The sequence below is a fragment of the Colletotrichum acutatum genome (assembly GCF_030867785.1).
Source record: "Colletotrichum acutatum strain CBS 112980 chromosome Unknown BDZ83scaffold_90, whole genome shotgun sequence".
NCBI lineage: Eukaryota > Fungi > Ascomycota > Sordariomycetes > Glomerellales > Glomerellaceae > Colletotrichum > Colletotrichum acutatum.
The window spans coordinates 55,150-76,241 of NW_026849084.1; the positions used below are offsets into that span (position 1 = coordinate 55,150).

General features: G+C 53.8%; 5 protein-coding genes across 5 annotated transcripts; 4 read left to right on the forward strand and 1 right to left on the reverse strand.

Annotated features, from left to right (window-relative positions):
* Nucleotides 1–7,365: 7,365 nt before the first annotated feature.
* On the forward strand, nucleotides 7,366–8,659 carry BDZ83DRAFT_584497 (subtilase; the record flags this gene model as incomplete). Its single annotated transcript, XM_060505762.1, has 3 exons — nucleotides 7,366–7,866; nucleotides 7,928–8,081; nucleotides 8,145–8,659. The coding sequence occupies 3 exons, from the start codon at nucleotides 7,366–7,368 to the stop codon at nucleotides 8,657–8,659; spliced, it is 1,170 nt and encodes a 389-aa protein (XP_060361811.1).
* A 4,158-nt stretch (nucleotides 8,660–12,817) lies between these two features.
* On the reverse strand, nucleotides 12,818–14,487 carry BDZ83DRAFT_584533 (farnesyl-diphosphate farnesyltransferase; the record flags this gene model as incomplete). The annotated part of the gene is made up of 4 exons (XM_060505765.1): nucleotides 12,818–12,934; nucleotides 13,038–13,199; nucleotides 13,284–14,343; nucleotides 14,432–14,487. The coding sequence occupies 4 exons, from the start codon at nucleotides 14,485–14,487 to the stop codon at nucleotides 12,818–12,820; spliced, it is 1,395 nt and encodes a 464-aa protein (XP_060361812.1).
* Nucleotides 14,488–15,505: 1,018 nt separating this feature from the next.
* On the forward strand, nucleotides 15,506–15,964 carry BDZ83DRAFT_631031 (uncharacterized protein). Its single transcript, XM_060508877.1, has one exon. The coding sequence runs from the start codon at nucleotides 15,677–15,679 to the stop codon at nucleotides 15,902–15,904; it is 228 nt and encodes a 75-aa protein (XP_060361813.1). The 5' UTR covers nucleotides 15,506–15,676; the 3' UTR covers nucleotides 15,905–15,964.
* Nucleotides 15,965–16,786: 822 nt separating this feature from the next.
* On the forward strand, nucleotides 16,787–18,299 carry BDZ83DRAFT_454147 (NAD dependent epimerase/dehydratase). The gene is made up of 2 exons (XM_060503170.1): nucleotides 16,787–17,475; nucleotides 17,536–18,299. Exons 1-2 carry the CDS (start codon nucleotides 17,032–17,034, stop codon nucleotides 17,983–17,985), a joined length of 894 nt encoding a protein of 297 aa, XP_060361814.1. The 5' UTR covers nucleotides 16,787–17,031; the 3' UTR covers nucleotides 17,986–18,299.
* An 805-nt stretch (nucleotides 18,300–19,104) lies between these two features.
* Nucleotides 19,105–20,769, forward strand: BDZ83DRAFT_584600 (X-domain of DnaJ-containing-domain-containing protein; the record flags this gene model as incomplete). The annotated part of the gene is made up of 3 exons (XM_060505777.1): nucleotides 19,105–19,210; nucleotides 19,283–20,547; nucleotides 20,605–20,769. 3 exons carry the CDS (start codon nucleotides 19,105–19,107, stop codon nucleotides 20,767–20,769), a joined length of 1,536 nt encoding a protein of 511 aa, XP_060361815.1.
* Between the last annotated feature and the right edge of the window lie 323 nt (nucleotides 20,770–21,092).

Sequence of the window (21,092 nt, forward strand, 5' to 3'; positions counted from 1 at the left end):
GGAATGCCCTCCCGCATCCCGAAAAGGCCGTCTGCTGCATCTTCAGCAGTCATACTGCCTAACAGTAACACTCGGTGGACCGTGTGTTGTCTGCCTGTCTCCTAGGAAGGGGCTGTTTTGAGTCTCTGACTGGTTTCTAATCGCACGCTGAAAAGGCTTGGCTGTTAGACAAACCATACAAGGTACGACCACGGGCAGGCAATGGTGCAGTAGTACACTACAGCCGTTGTGTGCGACTACGCGGATACAACGTTGAGCAACTCAGCCTTGGCCTTGCATAACCCTCCTGCGCATGCACAATTACGCAGGCTCATGTCCGCCAGCAAACCACCGCTATTCGTATGAACCTGGAACCCATGAGCCCCAAGAGCGCATGGGAGATCGCTCCATTCCGAGATGGGAGCCTCCCGAGATTGAACGAACGTGCGCGGCCTTTTTGGCTCCTCTCTCGTGCGACATAGCCTAAAAGATTGGCAACGCTGTCGACGCACGCCAGATTACGAAAGACGTGCGGGACATAATTAGAGGGTGTGGACGGTGCTTTGTCGAGCTAAACTCCAAGGGGAATATCTCTCGTCCGAGTCATCTCTCAGTCTGCTCATCCTCCTAAAGCGGGGACAACCGTTCGAACTTCGAACCACCAGCAGGCACTGAGACTCTGAGACAGGCCTCCCGAACGAACTATGAATGCCACGATAGGTGTCAGAGTTCATCGCAGCCGGGCCTCCAGATTAAGTGCTAGATACTCTATCGAACCGCGTTGGCAACGCCGGATAGAGTTGAAGCCGTTATGCGGATCGTGCGGGCAGCCCGCCGCTCTCACTTTCGCCTCATTTCGGGGCGGCGGGGTGGTTTGACCTTAATCGGCCCAGCGAACGGCTCTGCCCCGGCCGACGATCTCCTTGCGGCTCGAAATGAAGTCGACGTCGGAAGTTTACGCACGGCAAAGTGAATTTCACTACAGAACTCCTACCGCGGTACTCCGTACTCTGTAAAGGAATACATCGACTATAGCCTCGGTGGTGGTCGTCCAGGGGGCTTTGCTGACTTGCCATTCGGTCTGGGCGCATTAACGTCGAAAATAGGGTAGAGGGCGAAGCAACCTTGCCGATCGACTTTAAGCAAGGAACCTCGCAACATCTATGAGCTGGATATTCTGCCAGCCGGCGTCCAATTGATGAATTGTCTCGAGCCCGTCGTGCAAGACATTTAACATCAAAGTGTCGAATACGAATTGATGCCACGGGCCATAGAGATATTGCGGGCTATTGTGTCACTTGACATTATCACTTACAGATACCTGCAGCATTCGTACCGTCGACAAGACAAGACTCCCTGCATGCATCCTACCTAGCTAAGCCTTGTTGCTTGCTTGGCCCCTGGGGGAGTCTCGAAGACGACCGACACTGCACGACGGGAGATGGCCCTGGCACGTTCTCTCTGGCCTTCATTTTTGGGTTCCTGCGACGAGAGATCGTCAAGATTTCCCACCGAATGCTGCGCTGCACTGGGCTGGGGAAAGCAACACATCTGACAGATGGGGTGCAGTGGTGGCATCAGCATCAGCAGGGGGATGAGATGTCTGAGGCCGAGGGGGGCAGACGGTGGTGTTTGCGACTCGGACGACGACGACGACCACCACCACCACGGCCGGCCTGGGCTTGCCCTTCTGGTCCGTTCTCCGCATTGCCCTTTCGACTCCCACGGCATGCCAAAACGATACCACAGACGTCCGTCAATCTCCCGCGACAATCCCAAGTCTAACCCCAGGCTTGGGGAGAGGGAGGGAGGGGAGGGCACGGTTTCAACGGTTTCGTGAGCTAGGGCGAAGGACCTCCTCGAGGGTCGCATTCGACCAAACGTCGCTGAAGAGACGGCGGCGTTGGAATTGTTTACGTTTCTGCATGACGCCCAATCCTTTTGACGCGGCATGTACTGAAGAGGATCAGCTTTGCTTCTCGCGCATTGAATGACAATATCTCCAGACTACGAGTCCATTGTATGACGGTGGCTCAGCAGGCCAAGATGCAAATGTTGTGTTACATTGACGTCGTCGATTAGCCAGTCGGCGCCTGTTATTTGTGGTGGGGGGAAAGGAAGGAAAGCATCACGGCGCATGGCCTTTACTGTAACACCGTGCTGGCCGAGCCGCAAGTCATGAGTGGCGAGAGGTAAGTTGAGTTATGCTCACGTCAAGATCGGGGCCTCCGTGCATCGCCCTGACGCCCCCCGTCCCGTGCTAGGTGCCTCGGAGCAGATGGATTTGAGGTAGGTGTGCTACTGCTCAGTCGTACCGTTATCCGTGTACGGATGAGAGGGAAAGCAAGACAAAAGCACATGGGAGGTCAGGGATGCCAAGAAAGAGGGGACGGCACACGGCAATCGGTAGTGACAGCGGCGACATCGTCATGATGGTTGACGAGATTGAAAAAGCTTCACCCCCCCCCCCCCCCGGGATGAGTGGGTACAGACTGGACCAGTCGATGACGGGGGACGTCTGCGAATAAGAGACTTGATGAAGCTCGAGGGGGTGGGGAGAGGGAGGGACAGAAGGACTAGAGGATGGGTTGAAAAGTGAAGGCTGCGGATGCAAAGCGTATCTGTACATGATGGCTGCATCCCTGGGTTTACAAGCATGGCCCGGGGTTGGGATTTGAGAGCGTACGATTGTGAGGGTTGCACAAGTTTGGAGATTTGTATACCAGAGACTTTGGAATTTGTACAATGAGGAGAAAGGAGGGAATATGGACGACGCATGCCCAGAGGTATAGCGTAGGGTCAAGACCTTTGCTGACGACGAGAGTATCGACGAGACTCACGAGAGTGCTGACGGAGACAAGGCCAAGAGCCTAAGACTACTCGATACTATGTTGAGGGCATACGATTCACAAGAGGGAGGGTCGAGGTCGAGGATCTGACTCCTCAGCAGTCTGCGTTGATTGCTGAGCGAGCAGGTTCAGGGTCGAGGGACTGACAGACACCTTGCTATAGACTAGGACATACAGACACATAACCGTCAGTTCGCGAGGCCCGACAGGGTATTTGACTTGACAGCTTCAAGGCCACCTAACCCTGGCAGCAAAGCTGAGGTAAGGGGGCTTTGCGGCTAGAGCCTGATCGGGATAGCTGCGGTCTAGAGACGTGACGGGACAAGACCGGCTGAATATTTGAGTACAGACAGACAAGCTGCCGGAGAGTGCGTACAAGTTGATACTGGGACAAGCGAACGGCGACTCGCGAATAGCAACAAGCAAGGAAGAGGCGAGAAAAGGGCTGTGAGACACAGCAGATGGTTGCTGAGATAAGGTACGGTTACAGCAACCTCGACGGTAAAACTCCGAGGAGACGGCGACTGAGACTGGGCGAAGTGGGCAGCCGACGTGGACCATTATGTGGAGCACTGGAGCTTTCCAAGTTGAACCTCGACCATGGACGAGGGCGAGGACGATGAGAAGCTGACAATCAATGGAGTCCTCTTTCGTTTTTTTTTTGTTTTTTTTTTTTCTTCTCTTCTTCTGCCATGAGGCGCTGGACTTTGATGTTACAGATTTAGTCGAAATGACAGGGTCGAAACCGGCGCTAGTGGAGGGGAGAGGAAGGACGACGGAGCCCTGGAGGGGGAGGATCGACTTTGCCAGGGCCTACCAATCCAGGATGGGCAGCCAAGGGGGTGAATTATAAGAGGGGCGGCCTTGTTTGACTTGGCACGGCCAACGAGAAGCGCGCTTGGCTGCCGCAGCGCCCAAAAGGGGAACCGCTACGGCTTGACGCTTTCCCCATTGCGAGGTTAGTCTCCGTGACGAGCGATGGGCACGTACCTACCTTTTGATTGGGGTACGTATCTTGATCCTGGGTTGGACACCTGCCAGTTTTCCAGGGGAAAGAAGAAAGGAGAGACAGAGGGCAGGTACCTACTCAGTTCAGGTAGGCGCCCCTACTGAATGTCTCTTGTTCCTGCCTTAACAAACCACGACGATGGAAAAAATGAAGAACCAGAACCACCCGGTGGAGGAAGGAGGCAAATACCTATCCACGATGTGAAAATTTTGGGTTGAGACAGACGAACGCAAAGCATGGGAAAGAACCTAACAGAATCAGAAGAAGCAACGATGCGCATTGTCGCAGGTTTGTGCTGGCACTGAGACTTGATAATCCGAGAGACGGGGAGAGCCAATCATATGACATGAGCCCATCTCTCTCTCACACACACACAATCCGACCTTTTCCCCCATTGTTGGCTCGCCGCAACGAATATATGGGATCGGGTGGTCAGCGAGCCAGTTTAAACAGTTTTATTCCGTCAGTCACAGACACTGACAGCACCGTCTGACCGCCCAAGAGACCGCGAGGCAGTGAGGCACAGAGGGAGAAGAGGCGCAGTTGGACGGAGAAGCGGCGGTTTGCAGCGGAAGCTGTTCCCTTGAAAAACGGCGCCTCTGCCGCTCTTGTGGCGTCTCTTTTGATTACGATACCCTGCGGTTGAGGGAGTGAGACAACACCCAACTAGGAGGTCCAGAACCCTCAGCGCCATTTACAACGGAGCACTAACAGAAAATGCCACAAATTTCCCAGTTCTCGCCGATGGCTGGAACGGTTGGCAGTCGGGTGCCGCAAGTCTTGCGACGGCGTCCCGGAACAGGACCCTGTGTACCTGGTGGGGGATGTGGTGAATCTCAATCACCACCCAATCGAACTGTGGCGTGCCGCCGTACGTGAGTCGAAAGCCAACAACGCCAACGCCATTCATCCACCATTGGATCTATCCATCCATCCCGACGACTGCCGCCGTGTGGTATTCTGTACCTTGCCTTAGTGCGGTCCCTCCACCCCGGGACGCGCATGCCCTTCATTGTTTGAATTCGTACGTCACCTACGTACAATGTGGTTTTTGCATACCGCCCGACGGCGATTTACCGTGGATACCAACGACGGAACAAAGCAGAAAAAAAATCAATGAGGGAAAACAATAACAACACATGGGCCATACTGCGTACTCCATATCCCGTACAATTCGGGGAGAAGCATCAGTCAGTCGACTTTCTCCACAAGTCCACAAGCAACCCACCCCGGTCGTCATCCCCTTGCGACGACCAGAAAAAGGTGAAGCACAAGCCTTGATTGAGACTAGTGCCAAGAACGGCCCTGGGACTTTCCTCCCGAGAGTAAAATGTGTGGGTAACCAGTCTGAACCTCCTGACTGCGTACTTCTTCCTTTTGCTCTCCTCAGTGTTCAACTCTCTGATACGGATAGAGGATGAGGGTTACCTCGCAGCAGTGGTGATACGGCAAACGGAGTCGTAAGAAGCAGGAGTCGACGTGTCTGCCACAGAGTGTGCACAATGCCAAACGGCCACGCCATGCTGCCACAGCCACTTGCCTCCCCTCCCCATGCTCACTCTGTCGAGTAGTATGCGTGTAATGCCATGCACAGGCTGGGCGGCGTGGCACCGGCACCGATATTGCAAAAAAGAGTCGCGGCTTTTGCATCAACCCCAAATGGGAGCCAAGCCCTCGGTGCACGGATATTTCAGTACGTATCCCCTTTTTTTCCTCAGACACCGCGCAGGCTTCGTAGGCGGGCAGAAAGGCGGCAGCACCGCTGGGCAGTGGGCGCTGGGCGCTGGGCAGAGTCTCCAGGTCGTCGCCAGGTCCCAGGTCCAGCCCACCTTCGTCGATACGTACCTTTTTTCCTGTCCCTCCTTGCTGTCCCCCCGTCTTCCCCGTCCTTCACCATTTCTCTCCCGTCAGGTCCCGTCGCCTCCTCCAATTCCCGTATGCACTGTTGTGCTGGTCACTGGATCGAGGACGTCTAATTGTCCCGTCTTTTCTCGTCCCTTTCTCGGCTTCTACTCCTTGTTCTGCCGCAGATGTTGCCCAGAGCCTCGAAGGCCCGTCCACTTTTTTGTGCAAATTTCGAGACGCTGTATCCATCCTCTGTATGTACAAAGTACCTTGACGTTATTCACTTGTGCTGAGCACTGTCTCTCTACCCCCCGTCTGGCCTTCGTCTCGGCCTGTCTCTTTTGCATCTTTTCTCTCTCCCCTCACGATCCTGCAATAAGGCAGTGAGAGTGAGGCAGCATAGATCGTAATATATTGTACGGATGTTCTCGCTACCAACTACAGACTCCTCTGGGCCGGTACCTCGTCCGTCGTTCGTTCTCTTGTCCTTGTCCAGTCTCTCGCTGCAGCATCCATCCATCCAGACAATGTCGCGGAGGTACATCCTCGCGTGGTCCACTCACACACGCCACACACCCCTCCAGGACCCAAAGACCACACCTCAGGGCCCCAGGTCAAGGTCAAGGTCAAGGTCAAGGTCGAGCAGCGAAGCACCAAGCAAGCACACACGCACATGGAGACACGCACAAGTGACAAAGCTGGGCCAGGGACCGCGTACGGACAGGCTACAAGGTACGGATGCTGAGAGCAGGTACCTGGATTCATGTACCGCTGACACCCCCGGTCATCTTCCCTCCTTGTGCGTACCTTACCTTATCCCCCTACTCCTGGGTACTCCTACTCCTACTACGGATACCTAGTCTTAGTATCCTCACTCCCTGCTTCCTCCCGTCCCCTTCTCTTTTTTCATCGTCCGTCGTTATACTTAAGTTACTGTCCACAACCTCTCCATCTTGCCCAGCTGTGCTTGGCCTTCCGTCTCCGTCTCTTACTTCTTCTTGCTCCGTCTCTCTCTATTCTTTCCCATCCTCCATAAATCTCTTCTTTTAGTCTATCCTCATCCTCACGTTTCTCCGTGTGGCCGGTTAGCTAAATACCAAAACAACCCACCGCCTCCTCTTTCCGCTTCTTCGACTACTCTTTTATTACACCTTGTTTCAACTTGGTAACGGCAGCTTCTTTATCGCATTGGAAAAGATTTGAGAAAAAAGTAAACAAGGGCTTTGTGTCGTGACTGGTATCCGAATCCTTCTTGGTTGCTCTCTTCTCTCAGCATTTCTCGCTCGCACTCATTCGCGCCTTCCCAACCTCATCGAGTCACTCTCTCGCTCGCACCTTCCGTGCCGACCTCCCAACCTCGACGACAAGACCTCGTTCTTTCCTCGTCAACCACCGCCACAAATTAACAAAGTAGACCAGCGGTCTCGGCACTTTTTCTTCTTCACCAATACTTCTTTTTTGACGACCTCTTCGACGACGACGAGCTAGTTCTCTCCCGTATCCTCTCTTTTATTTAAATATCAACAACCTCGCCGTATCTACATACACCACCAAACCCACTCGAATTAACCGCCCAACATGGTTCGCGCTACCGCTCTCATCGCAGCCGTGCTGCCCGCCGCTCTCGCTGCTCCTTTCGGCCTCAGCAACAGCGGTGCTTCCACCAACGACTCTGGCTCCTTCATGGGCGTTCCCATCTCTAACCTCAACGCCGCCGACCTGATTCCCAACAAGTACATTGTCGTCTACAACAACACCTTTGACGATGATGCCATTACCTCCAAGATGTCCTCGTTCGCCGCCTCCATCAAGAAGCGCAACATCGGCAAGCGTTCCCTCGATGGCCGCTCCCTCAGCACCTCTACTCGCAACTTCAAGATGAACGCGTGGCGCGCCACCGTCATGGAGGCTGATGACTCCATGATCATGAGCGTCATGAACGCCGAGGAGGTTGCCTACGTCGAGCAGGATGCCAAGGTCAAGATCTCCGCCACCGTCTCCCAGACCAACGCTCCCCCTGGCCTTGTCCGCATGTCTCACGCCGCTGCCGGTGAGGCTGGCTACGTCTTCGACCAGACAGGAGGTGACGGTATCACCGCTTACATCGTCGACACCGGTATCCTTACCACCCACTCCGAGTTCCAGGGCCGTGCTACCTTTGGCGCCAACTTCATCAACAACGTTGTAAGTACCTCGAATCGTCTTGAAAGTGAGTGAGTGAGACGAGAGCCTAATGAAAATGTAGGACACTGATGAGAACGGACACGGCTCCCACGTCGCTGGTACCATTGGTGGTCAGACTTTCGGTGTTGCCAAGAACGTCAACCTCATTGGCGTCAAGGTTCTTGATGGCGATGGTGCTGGCTCCAACTCTGGTGTTCTCGATGGCATGCAGTTCGGTAAGTTTCAACAGCCCCACAGTTTAACCTATGCAAATTTCCGAAACTAACATCGCCATAAAGTCATTGACGACGTCGCCAAGAAGAACCTCACTGGCAAGGCTGTTATGAACATGTCTCTTGGTGGCTCTGCTTCCGCTGCTGTCAACCGCGCTATCCAGGCTCTGAACAACGCTGGCATCGTTCCCGTTGTCGCTGCCGGAAACGAGAACCAGGATGCTGCCAACACCTCGCCTGCTTCTGCCCCCAACGCCATCACTGTTGGTGCCATCGACGCCCGCAACGACCGCAAGGCTTCCTTCTCCAACTTCGGCACTGTCGTCGACATCTTCGCCCCCGGTGTCAACATTCTCTCTGTTGGCATCACCTCCGACACCGCCACCAACACCCTGTCCGGTACCTCCATGGCCTCCCCTCACGTCGCTGGCCTTGCCGCCTACCTGATGGGTCTTGAGGGCCTCAACACCGTCAAGGCTGTCACCGACCGCATGCTCGCTCTCGCCACCGCCTCTGGTGCCTCTGTCCAGCGCAACACTGCTGGCACCACCAACCTGATTGCCAACAACGGACAGCTCTAGAAGTTCTGCCCTGATGGTAAATGCCCCAATGTATTCCGCGTTGGTGGGATTGGTTTCTTTTAGCGTTTCTTTCATTGGAAACCTCACAAGGCATGATGGCGTCACGTTGACTTTTTCGACACGTTTTCCTTGGTTTAATAAGTGATTCTCTGCCCCCATGTGTTTTATATTCGAAGGGGGAGATGAACACAAATTCACGGCATTTTAGAGGATACCCAGTCATTCGCACACATCACTGCATTGGCGCGCGGCCTGGACCAGCAAGCAAAGCACAAGCACAAGCCTTCACCATCCAAGATGGGATACCTGGGGTTTCCAGGTGTCTGTCGGATGGTTTCAATTGTATGTAAAAGGAAAGAGAAGACACAAAGCAAGAAAGAGAGGGTCACAAACCCGCATTTCAAGGACAAAAAAAAACAGGTTCCAAAGGAAAAAGACTACCCCCCAAAAGAGTAGGAAAACCCTTGACGGGCTGGTTCCCTCGTATCACTTCATCAGGACTCGAAAATTCATTCTGTCTTGGGTTTTCTTACAACTCTTTCTTCCTTCGATTTTTCTCTGAACCCTGTTTTCTTGAACATTTCTATTTGAGTTTTTCCTTTGAAGCTCAAAAAAGACACATTGTATTTAAGACAGATTCTCTACATGAGGTCTTGGTAATGAGAGCAGACAGCTACGGACTATTCACTTTCACGTTCAACCATAATCAGTCTATCTTGTCCACGTGACTACAACTTGTATATCCCTTGTAAATGTCAAGATGTGATATCACAGTGCCATCCAACCTGCTCTTCTGGTGTTGCACTCGTCACCCATGACTTGGCTTTGAAGCTTGCTAAGCTGGCCATGTCACCTGACCTCTTGACATCCACATAATCTGAGTGACGTCGAGGGAGGAAGGATTCATCGACTGGTCTACACGCCAACGCGTGGGAAACCTAATCTGCACGAACTTACCAAATCTGATGATTTTAGGTGGTAATCTTCGATCTTCTCCAATTATACATGTATATACGGATACAAGCAGCCCACTAGATTACTATTCTTCCTTCACTGAGTGGAAAGCTCAACAAGATTAGGCTTCCTGCTGGCTGGATGGCCTGGATGGTGCGTTCTTCGGCGGCACAAAATGGCCGGTAGAAAACCCAAAACGCGAATGACGCCATGACGTATTTCGGACATTTGGGGGAACTTGGGTGAGAAAGGAGCATTCGCAACTCCCCGATGGATGCAAGGAAGAATGGGTAGGATGGAATACCCAGTGACGGACAAGAAACATGGGCGAGATAATGTTGTGGTGGTGTGTGTGAAGGTTAGTGTTTCTTGCGTTTTGGAGATTAAGGTACACGAAGGATGGGATGAACTTGGCGTAGTGCTCTTTCCGCCGCATCTGCTGTGTGTTGTTTCCTCTCTACCTGTCGGGTATAAGGTAGTCACTCAGGTGCCTTGCTTCATTGCGTGCCGTTATCCGTTATCCGAGGGCCGTGGAAGTGGAGGAAGGCTTGATGTCGCACATTATGGGACGGACATGATGTCTTTCCCGATTTGTTTACACAGTATGTGCCTTCGGGTCAGCGAGAGATGGTGCGTTGGCATCTGCGCGGATGACGGGTTCCGAAACCAGGTTCCATGGGGATTCCTCTTCCTCCCTCCTTCCTTCTTAACCTTCTTTTTTGGGTGTTGGGGAGACTGAATAGAGTTGACGAGGATGGGGGAGATGGGATGGAGGTGCGAGTGCGTCAGAGGTAGGTACTATGTAAGGGTGAAAGACTACGCACACACACACACACACACACACACACACACACACACACACACATGTTATTGCTGATGACTTGTGGGATGAGGTAAGATGCGAGGGAAAAGCATGTGGTCAGCTGAAAGGACCGACCAGCGCACGCAGACATTCGTCTCATCTCCAACACACCCGCACAGAAGCACAATTAGAGATGCGTCCTTGCTTTTGGTCCGGCGTCCAAAGGGGAAAAGGCGAGAGAGAGATCGAATAGGGAAAGGCAAGGACTTTCCTGAATAGTCCTCACTGCCCAGCGAGTCCGCTGTTCTACGGTCACGTTTCAGGGGATGCGTTTCGGGGCCGGCTGGAGAGGACGAGAAGATGGAAGATCCGACGGGCTGGGAATCAGAGACAAGAACGAGAGAGATTATGAGTGAGTGTGAATTAGAAGAGATCGCCTGTCTTCACCCATCGTCGAATATATGAAGGTACCTACGTCCCGAACCTGCCATTCGCATGGTGATCAACCGCTCTCGCAAACACAAGAAAGGCAAGCCAAGAGCAGGGCATGTACAGATAATGCTATAGTGTTGTCAAATACCAGATATTGACAAAAGTCTTAGCCAGACAGTGGTGTTGGAGACATTCAAAACATGGCAAAACGAGAAGAGGTAGCATTCATGAAGCCTGGAAGGCCAAATACATCCAGCCTATTCAGCCTTGGCTGAAGCATGATCCCGCAAAGACCAAGAATTGCATGTCTCTTATCAAACGGTCCGAAACGTCCCGATTTCTTTTGCACTTCCCCCCAAGACTTGCCCCAAGACTTCCTCCAATTCTCTCCTTGGACGTTCCCCATCAATCTGGCACTGACAATCCTATGTAAAACGGAGATCTCGGGTCTTGGCGGTCAAAGGGGGGAGATCAGGTTACCAGCCCGGAATTCCCGTTCCTCGCGCGCGCCGTGCCCCGCCACACGCCACCCGCGCGCAGCGGATGAGAGCGAGAGAGACGGTGAGAGAGAAGACAACGGAGGAATGGGGCCAAGTTGGTCCGCGCGATTCACGTGGTTTCGTGGTTTCTGGCCTCTGGTCTCTAACCCGAGCCGAGAAAAAAAAAGGGCTGACCGGTCTAGGAGCGAAGCAGAGCTGAAAAGGCTGAAGCTGGATCCTCGCGTTTCATGTATTCCCCAGACTTGACCCAGGTGTCGCCGTGTCGGAGAGAAGGCGGAAAGGGTTAAAAGCACATGATACGGTCCCGGTTTGCGTGTACATCTTGTAAGTACCTGGGAAACTGGGTTTGGCCTTGCGCATAAACGCCGAGAAGTCTTCCAAGAGCCGCATCCTCCGAGCCGTTTGCTTGCAACTGCGCACTGCAAAGGTTACGAAGAACACCAGACGAAATACTTTGGTGGCGGGCCTTAAAACAGAGAGCAGACTGAGCAGCAACCTGGTTAGCCTGGGCGGCTCCATGGGTTCAATGGATAAGGTACATATAGAGGCACCACGGCGCTGCCTGCTTCATCTGATTATACCTGACCTGCAAGTCCATGTACGACAAGAGGCCAAGTCAAGCAGGCCAAGTGCTCTCTGCATTGCGGTGATGACCAATTCACTGAGCTGAGGACTTTGGGACGATGACTTGGAATATGTATTCTTGTGTCTTTGTATTACAACGGTTCCCTGACCGCAAGATGATTTGAATACGTCCATCGCCGTTCTGGCTCTTCCTTGAACCTTGATGCCGATTCAAGTTCTTCGAGAAAAGTCCTCGAGGAAAGACAAAACACATCAATCTTGGTGATAGGCTCATCTACCTGATGCCGTGGCGGCGCCCGTCACCTCATCGCCGTAGGCCCCGGAACCAGACGAACATGAATAGGCTTTCAATTGACCTAGCCTTATGGCTATTACGGGGCTTGTCGCAGTCAAAAGAAGAAACACATGAAACAGTGGAACATGGTGAAAGAATGTTTGCAAGCCGGAGCAAAAGAGCGCGTCCCGAGAACAATGGAAGACACGCCCGCCCCGTACCCGCCGCGTGATGGACGGGGTCTTTGCCGGTGGGTTTTGATATCAGCACTTCTTCGGCACAACCACAGTCATGACCACCTTGCGATGGGACTGAATTGCAATTTGACATCCGTGCTTGGTTGAGGGGATTGGTAGAGGAACGGTGGATGTCACTTTGGTGGGTTTCATGTCGGACAGATGATCGATATGAAAGCAACAAGACGTCAAGGTGCGTCGCGAAAAACCCATCACGAGGATGGTGTGTATTAGCAAGATTAGTATGGGCTCCTCAGTATTTCATAGCCATGCCGGCGGCGAGCAACCGAAAACTCCTCGTCAATATGTACCGTCAACAGTCAGATGCAGCGTAGCAGTCAAAGAACAGCTTTTGTTCTTGTCTGTCTGGTAGAGTTACAGCTCCTTGTGCTCAATCGGCGTCGCCGCGCCGGTCTCGCTGCCAGGCCAGTAAATGCTGTCCGTCTTCCACAACGAGTCGAAGCGTGCGCCAAAGAACCAGGCAGTTCCAATCTGAGGGTGGTGGTCAGTTGAGTTGGGATAGAAAAGCAGAAGGTGAAGGTTGATGTTGGAAAAAAGAGAGGGAAATGAGGAAGAAAATTTCAGAGCTACTCACCATAAGACCAGATACGAAAAAGAGGGTCAAAAGAACCATGCCGCCCAATACGAAGGCTTCGCCTGCATCCATACCCGGCTGGCCCCGCTCTTTCTGTTTCGCCGCATCTCCGAGCAGCTTGGGGTCCTGTCTCGGGAACAGCGAGTCGATGAATTGCTCAATCTGGAGGTTTAACCGTTAGCAATTGACTTTCTGGCGCGAGAAAAATGTGTCTTCAGACAAAGACAAAGAAACACCACCACATACCTTGCCGCACTGCACGCTAATTTGCACGTAGTTGGGATCGCGCGGGTCGTTCTTCTTGTGTATCCGACGGGTGTAATCTCTGAAGACCTCACACACAATCTGAAGGTTCTGTGTTGACTTGGTCATGAGGTAGCATGCGTCACCCTTAGTGATCTTAATGTGGCTGCTGAAGATGGCAGGGTTGCGGAAGACGAGCTCCAGCGTCGCAATAGCCATGCTCTGGGGGATGGCGACGAAGTTGAAGACACTCTGATCCTTGATGCCGGCCATGTAGAACAAACACTCCTCAGTGTGCTTGAGGGCATTGAGCACCATCTCAGAGCTGCACTCGAGAGCCTTGGGCAGGTTCTCGGGCTTGAAGAGATCATCCCAGGTGTCGACGTGCTTGCTCCAGATCTCCTTGGGCCAGAAGCGGCGTTTGTCGAGGTAGTCCTCGTGGACGTCGCGAATAATATTGGTCTTTTGGAGGAACTGTCCCATGGACTCGGTGAGCGCGGGGCGCTCGAGAAGCTTGGGGTTGGCCATGTTGCCCTCGACGAAGAGGCGGGTCAGGCCGTCACCGACGAGACCGGCAACGTAGTGGCAGTAAAGCTCGTACTCCTTGATGGTCGCAACACCGTTCTCGTTGTGCTCGGCGTTGAGAGCGTAGTCGGCCATGCCGTTGCCCATCTTGATCGTGATATCCTTGATGATCTCGTAGTAGGGCTTCTTGATCTTCTTCAGCTCGGTCACGACATCGTCAAAGTGCACCAGGAGCTCGCGGTCCTTCTCGTTCGGACCGTTCTTGGTGAAAGTCCAGCCATCCGTCTCCATGTACTTGTCAAACTGGCGCAGCAGAGGCTCCTTCTCCTTGATATCCAATGTCATATCATCTTCGATGGTGTCGAGGCCGCGCAGCACAAGGTAGAACAGGCATACGGGAACCAGGAGTTCGGGGTTAAGCTCCTGAATGACGGCGGAGAAACTACGGCTCGTCTTGTTGAGGAATTCGAAGCACGACTTCAGCGTAGGGTCTTCCTTTGAGGGATCGCGGTGGTGGACGGGGTCGTGCCAGACCTTCCTAGAAGTGTATTAGCTGACGTGACGTAGAGGAGTATCAAAAATGGTCTGCGCGCGCGTGCTCGGTGAGAGGAAGTCAAGCGGCGTACCATTGGATGATGGAGCGAAGCTGGTTCGGGTGCAGGAGGTAGTAAATAACACCCATGATGGCGGTCTGTTGTCGCGGCGGACGGCGGATTGCACAACAGAATCGGACAGTGGCGCAGAGGCTTAAGGAGTTGAAGACGGAAGGATGAAGTCGAGTCTCGTAGGGGGCAGCAAGGTTGAGACAGTCGGTCCTCGTAGAGTTCGCGGAGTTGATCAAGGTAGCTGGCTATATGCGGGTTCGTCGTGGGCTGCGGATTGAAGGTTTGCGCGCGCAGTCGTTGGCAGGTGGTCTCAGCTTCTGCTTGTTTTGCTCACTTTCCAGTCAATGACCTCGAAATTCGCGTGCGTTTTATAGCAAGAAGGATACGGGCTGTTGCGTGAAGAAGAGTCGACAAGCAAACTGGATTGTTGACCTTGGATGAACGGCAGACGGGGATTCAACAACAAGACCGCGGAAGAATAGGAGGGAAAGAAGTTCTCCGCTGTCATCAAATCAAAAGTCCAAAAAAGTGACCAATTCACCCGGGCAGGAAGGCGCCAAAACGGGGGAAAGGACGTTAGTGCAGCTGACCCCAGCTCCTTTTCTCCAAATTGCCATGGAAAATGCAACCTGGGACCGTTTTCCCGTCACACTCACCTCATTTCGAGGTACGTAGAGGCACTTAGGTAAGCCTCCAAGGTAGGGCATCTTGGTCTTGGCCTCAGCGCTGTTGGGCGTTCTACTGATAGCAAGCGGGCGGGCAGACAGCGTCGTCTTACAGTGATACCCGGCCTGTACACGGCAGCTCCTCCGCTGAAAGGCGCCCAATACAGCATGCCAGTCACTGAAATTGGCGTCAGGAACGCACTGACTGAGCCATTCCAGCTAAAGCTAAGCGAGCCAATAGGATGGACGACTAGATCTGATTGGCAAGTGGCAGGTGACAGCGGGGCAGGTCCCTGCCTTCCCGGTCGTTTGCTTCTCATTCTCGAATTTCAGCAGGTGCGGGGCACGGAGGGCGGTTCCTTCCATGCTGAGAGTGGAAGGAATTCATTATTTCAGGGTCTGCCTTCCTGCCTTTTTCGAGCGAAGCTTCCGTCGGGTCGTCTCTTTCTCGTCTGGTTAGCAACCAACGGCCCAACTCACATGACTTTGGTTTAGCGACGTTTTCCCTTGGCATCTTCTTCGCACCTCTGATATTGCTACTGCTGCTTCTGTTGTTGTTCCTCCTCTTCACACACCGAAAGAAGAAGAAGGCCGACAACAGATGAATTATCGACTCTGCTGCATACGCCAATCGAGGTGTGGGTGGAGAGCAGTAGCAGCAATTCCACGCATGTCAGACCCCCCGACGCGGCAGCAATCCAATTGTTCCCATGGCTCAGCCTCCCCCTTCATGTTCATGGCCCGACTATCCGATCAGCGCGCAACCCATCGTCTGGTTTTCTGGATATCCCACGGTGGCATCGCAGCGACACATGGCCAAGACCCTTGAGGATTTCCGAGATGGACGTTTCTTTGCGGCTCCGGGCCTCTGGTCTCCACCACGGCCGACGCGGCACTCGACCCTCGCTGGTCTGCTGCCGCCCCCCATTGCCACCACCACCGTGGCACCGCCATTACCTCCAAGGGAGCATAATGCGGTGAGCCATCGGACGGCAATGTCTCACTGTCTGCATCTCCCAAGGGAGGCTTTTCGTCCGTCTAGCCTCCTTCATCTTAGGCCGCATCACTTCCGCGATACTTGTCTTGGAGCTGCTGCGACACCACGTAGCTAAGTAGCTACTTTTTTCCTTATGTCTCTTGCTAACATTTTCATGGTCTGCTTAATCATATTCTGCCACTACTGGTAACTATCTTCCACGGAGTCCACTTTCACCAGAGCTCATGACAAAGCTAGGCGACGCCAGGACGGAAATAGTTGTCTGCTACGGATACTCTCTCCGATAACAGGAGCTATCAACATGGAACGTAGCTCCTGGTAAGCTTCGTACTCGAGGTACGTAAGTTTCGCTACGGGGTCGCACCTTTGACCGTGGTACCTCCCGAAGGTGGGGGTGGGAACGACACGTTGAACACACCATCTGTCCAATGTAAGTCGCTGCGACTAATTATTGCTGGCTGTGCTACTACTGCTGCTCTGCAGTAGGTGTCCAGACAGAGACCAGCATACCGGAAGACGGGAGGGTCGAGAGGGTCGAGACCGCGCGCAGCTGAGAGGGCAGAGTGGCAGATTGGCAGATAGTACGACTCGTACCTGAACCCAAACTTTATGTCCTCCCCTCCTCCTCTCCCTGGCCTCGTACCTGCCACGCTTACCCCAGATAAATAATCCGTCTCACACTCTTTCTACCCTTTCCCTGCTGTTCGAGTGGCTTGTCTTACAAATTACTCAATTTGTCCTTTTCTTCTTCTTTCCTCACCCTCCCAGCTGTCTTCTCCCTTGCCAGCCTCGAGCATATAAGACGTCCGAATTGACATCCCACCCGACTCGGTCATCAACTTACACCATCCCAGCAGCCAGTCGAATCCTGACAAAGTCCCGCCCGACCCCTCTCCGACGACCCTCCGATAATTCAACCTATAATCCTCAAAGGACGAACAACACCACCGTCATCCACAATGGCTACCAACGGACACTCTGCGAACAAGTTCCTCATCTGGGGTGGCGAGGGCTGGGTTGCGAACCACCTCAAAGTCCTCCTCGAGGGACAGGGCAAGGAGGTCTACACCACCACCGTCCGCATGGAGAACCGTGAGGGCGTCCTCGCCGAGCTCGAGAAGGTCAAGCCTACCCACGTCCTCAACTGTGCCGGCTGCACTGGTCGCCCCAATGTCGACTGGTGTGAGGACAACAAGGAGGCTACGATGCGATCCAACGTTATCGGCACCCTGAACCTCACCGACGCCTGCTTCCTCAAGGGCATCCACTGCACCGTCTTTGCCACCGGCTGCATCTACCAGTACGACGATGCCCACCCCATTGGCGGTGCTGGCTATCTCGAGACCGACCCTGCCAACTTCAAGGGCAGCTTCTACTCGGACACCAAGGGTCACGTTGAGGAGGCATGTTATAAATCACAAGTCACTGGCGTCTGAATCAATTACTAACTGGGTGCTTTGCAGATCATGAAGCACTACAAGAATTGCCTCATCCTCCGCCTGCGCATGCCCGTCAGCGACGACCTCCACTCTCGCAACTTTGTTACCAAGATTGCCAAGTACGACCGTGTCGTTGATATCCCCAACTCCAACACCATTCTTACCGATCTCCTCCCGGCGTCCATTCTCATGGCCGAGCACAAGGACACTGGTATCTACAACTTCACCAACCCGGGTGCCATTTCTCACAACGAGGTGCTCTCCCTCTTCAAGGAGATTGTGCGTCCCGATTTCACATGGAAGAACTTCTCGCTCGAGGAGCAGGCCAAGGTCATCAAGGCCGGCCGCAGCAACTGCAAGCTCGACACCACCAAGTTGGAGAAGAAGCTCAAGGAGTACAACTACACGGTGCCCGAGGTCCACGATGCCTACAGGGGATGCTTCGAGCGCATGAAGGCCAACGGTGTCGTGTAAATAGAAGAGGAAAAAAAAGCAAATCGGATTTGGCGCATATGGGAACTTAGCTACTCTAGCAAGACTTAGAGACTGGAATGAACTCGAAAAATTGCAGTTTGAAATGTTGAAGACTATCCAGATTGACATAGCGAGCACAGCATGATTCCAAATGCCATCGGGCTGGTGTCAGGCACTGAAGATTGAACGGTGTCCTTTGCGCGAGAGTCGGTGCAGCCGGGGTGGAGAAGAGTCATCTCGGCGTTGTCCGGTTGACTTGAGCTCTGAAAGCTTGTGAAGCGGATCGCCAACTGTTGTCGATCACTTTGGAGGCCTGGAAATATCGTGATGCAGCTATCAGCCATCGTCGCTTCTGCAGTGTGACAACTGACGCTGTAGAGACCGAGATAGCAACCTGACACGAGACATGCTTTTCTCCCCCAAAATTTCCAAAGAAGCCTTCCATGAAAATGTTTTGGATTGAGGGAAAACCTGTATCTTGGATGCCGACTCTTTGTGATGCAAAGAGACAGAAAGCGGCAGATGGGCTGGACCGTGCAACGTCATCCCTGCCAGCAGGTCCCTGTCCGCGTAATCTCCAAGGCCGCAGTGGACGTCGCCATCGTCCATGCAGCCTATGGAAGGTCAGGAGGGAAAAATGGCACCTTGCCAGCCGTAAGGCTCGGAAGTAGGTACCGTAATTCAGCCTGGCCGTTCCATGGCAGTGCATGGCTACTCACCAAAAAGTCACCGCAACGCTCACTGAAACCCACCGTTGGTGACCGCCCAGCGCTCACAGGTCTCGCCCAACGACGTAATCTGGCGGGGCACCGCGAAAACGTAAATCCACCCAAAAATAATCGGCGGGCACCTTGCAGCAGTTGGGTCACTTTTTGGTGTGGCACGCCGCCGCACCGCCCAGCTCATTCGACCACCGCCGCTACGTCCGATTCCTTGTGATTCTCGCTTGAATCACGATTCGCAAGTCTATCCCTACCCTCGTCACCCCGCGATCCTTCATGTAGAGGACCTCTTACTCCCTCTCCCAACCTTTTTCTCTTGTTTGTTAACGAAGAAAACATTTGCACCGTTTCGATACCTAGATTTCCTTCTACCTAATACCCCTCATTCCTTGCGACCATGGTCGTCGATACCGCATACTACGACACTCTCGGTGTCCAGCCCACCGCCACAGACATCGAGATCAAGAAAGCCTACCGAAAGCTTGCCATCGTTCACCACCCGGGTATGCCAAGCTACCTCTCATGATTTTTATTGCTCTATACGACGTGACGGACGCTGACTTGATCCCCTCCAGACAAGAACCCCAACGACCCCTCCGCCCACGAAAAGTTCCAAGAGATTGGCGAAGCCTACCAAGTCCTCTCCGACAAGGACCTCCGAGCAGCCTACGACAAGTATGGAAAGGACAGCGCGAAGCCTTCCGAGGGCTTTGCCGACCCGGCCGAGTTCTTCAGCTCCATCTTTGGCGGCGATGCGTTCGTCGACTGGATCGGTGAGATTAGCCTGATGAAGGATCTGACGGCCACGATGGACATCACCATGCAGGAGGGCGAGGAGGGTGCCGAGGGCGCCGAAGCTGCCGAGGGCGAGTTTCCCGGCACCGAGGAGGCCAAGAAGGAGAGCATGAAGGCTGGAGACGCAGAAAAGTCTGGCGCTGCCGCCGGTGCTGCCACCGCTCCTCCGCCAACCGTCGTCGTTGAAGATGAGAAGGAGGCTCACAAGGCAGCCGACTCTGCCGCTGCCGGCACCGCCAACGCGCCTCCTCCCCCATACGCCGCTGAGGCTAGAACACCGTCACCGAGCCCGTCCGGTACCTCGGGTACCGCAAAGCGCACTCAGATCCCTCTCCGGCCTGCGCTTATGGACAGGCCCTCGGACGAAGTCGCAGGCCAGCCCGAATCGGAGGAGTCGCTGCGGAAGAAGGAGAAGAAGAAGGGTAGCCTGACCAAGGAGCAGCGGGATCAGCTCGCCGCCTACGACAAGGAGCGCGCCCGTGTCCGCCAGGAGCGTGTCGACACCCTCGCCCGCAAGCTCCTCGACAGAATAAGCGTGTGGACCGAGACCGACAAGGGCGCTGATGTCACCAAGGCGTTCCAGGAAAAGACTCGTCTCGAGGTCGAGAACATGAAGATGGAGTCTTTCGGTCTGGACATCCTCCACGCCATCGGCCAGACGTACTTGGCCAAGGCCACCGGTCTGCTGCGGAGTCAGAAGTTCCTGGGCATCGGCGGTTTCTTCAGCCGCGTCAAGGACAAGGGCACGATTGTGAAGGAGACTTGGAACACCATCAGCTCCGCCATCGACGCACAGCAGACCATTGAGGAGATGGCCCGTATGGAGGAGAAGGGCGGCGAGGAGTGGTCCGAGGATCGCAAGGCCGAGTACGAGCGCCGCGTCACAGGCAAGATCCTCACTGCCGCATGGCGCGGCTCCAAGTTCGAGATTCAGAGTGTGCTGCGTGAGGTGTGCGACTCTGTCCTCAACGACAAGAAGATCCCCTTGGCCAAGAGACTGGAGCGCGCTGAGGCATTGGTCATCATCGGTGACATCTTCTCCAAGGTAATTTTTTTTTCTCCTGGTTGCCATTCTGTTCATGGTGCTAACATGTTGTTTCAGGCCGCGAGATCCCCCGAGGAGGAAGGCGACTACCTCGTCTTCGAGCAGCTCGTCGCCGAGGCAGCCATCAAGAAGGATAAGGAGTCCAAGAAGAAGGGCAAGAAGCACCCGTCAGCGGACGTCGCTGAGGATGCGCCCAACGTCCCCAAGCCCGAGAAGGCATAAAGTGCTTCGCGGGCGGAAAAGAGGGACAGAGTGCGCACGAGATACCACAACCGTTTGAAACTTCGATTCTTCTTTGAGGCTTAGCTTACCTACCTTTACCTGATTGTTACAACTCTGGGCTACTTGAGCGAATAGACGGACTTTTGGGCGAGGCTACTACTTGACGGTTGTTTGTTGGAGTTGGCTCCCCACTCACCATTCAGCATGGGTGACTGATATTATCAGCGAATACAAAGTATACTTTTATGATGGACTTGGTTGAATCCTTGGAATTTCTCTTGACTTATTTACCGTGGAGTTGCATCGTACAATTTGTGTGGTGA

Bases quoted from the DNA above. Each gene is read 5' to 3' on its own strand.
- BDZ83DRAFT_631031 (XM_060508877.1), top strand. From the start codon at position 15,677: ATGAATTATCGACTCTGCTGCATACGCCAATCGAGGTGTGGGTGGAGA.
- BDZ83DRAFT_454147 (XM_060503170.1), top strand. From the start codon at position 17,032: ATGGCTACCAACGGACACTCTGCGAACAAGTTCCTCATCTGGGGTGGC. The intron at 17,476-17,535 runs GCATGTTATAAA...GGTGCTTTGCAG, and splicing joins CCAAGGGTCACGTTGAGGAG to ATCATGAAGCACTACAAGAA.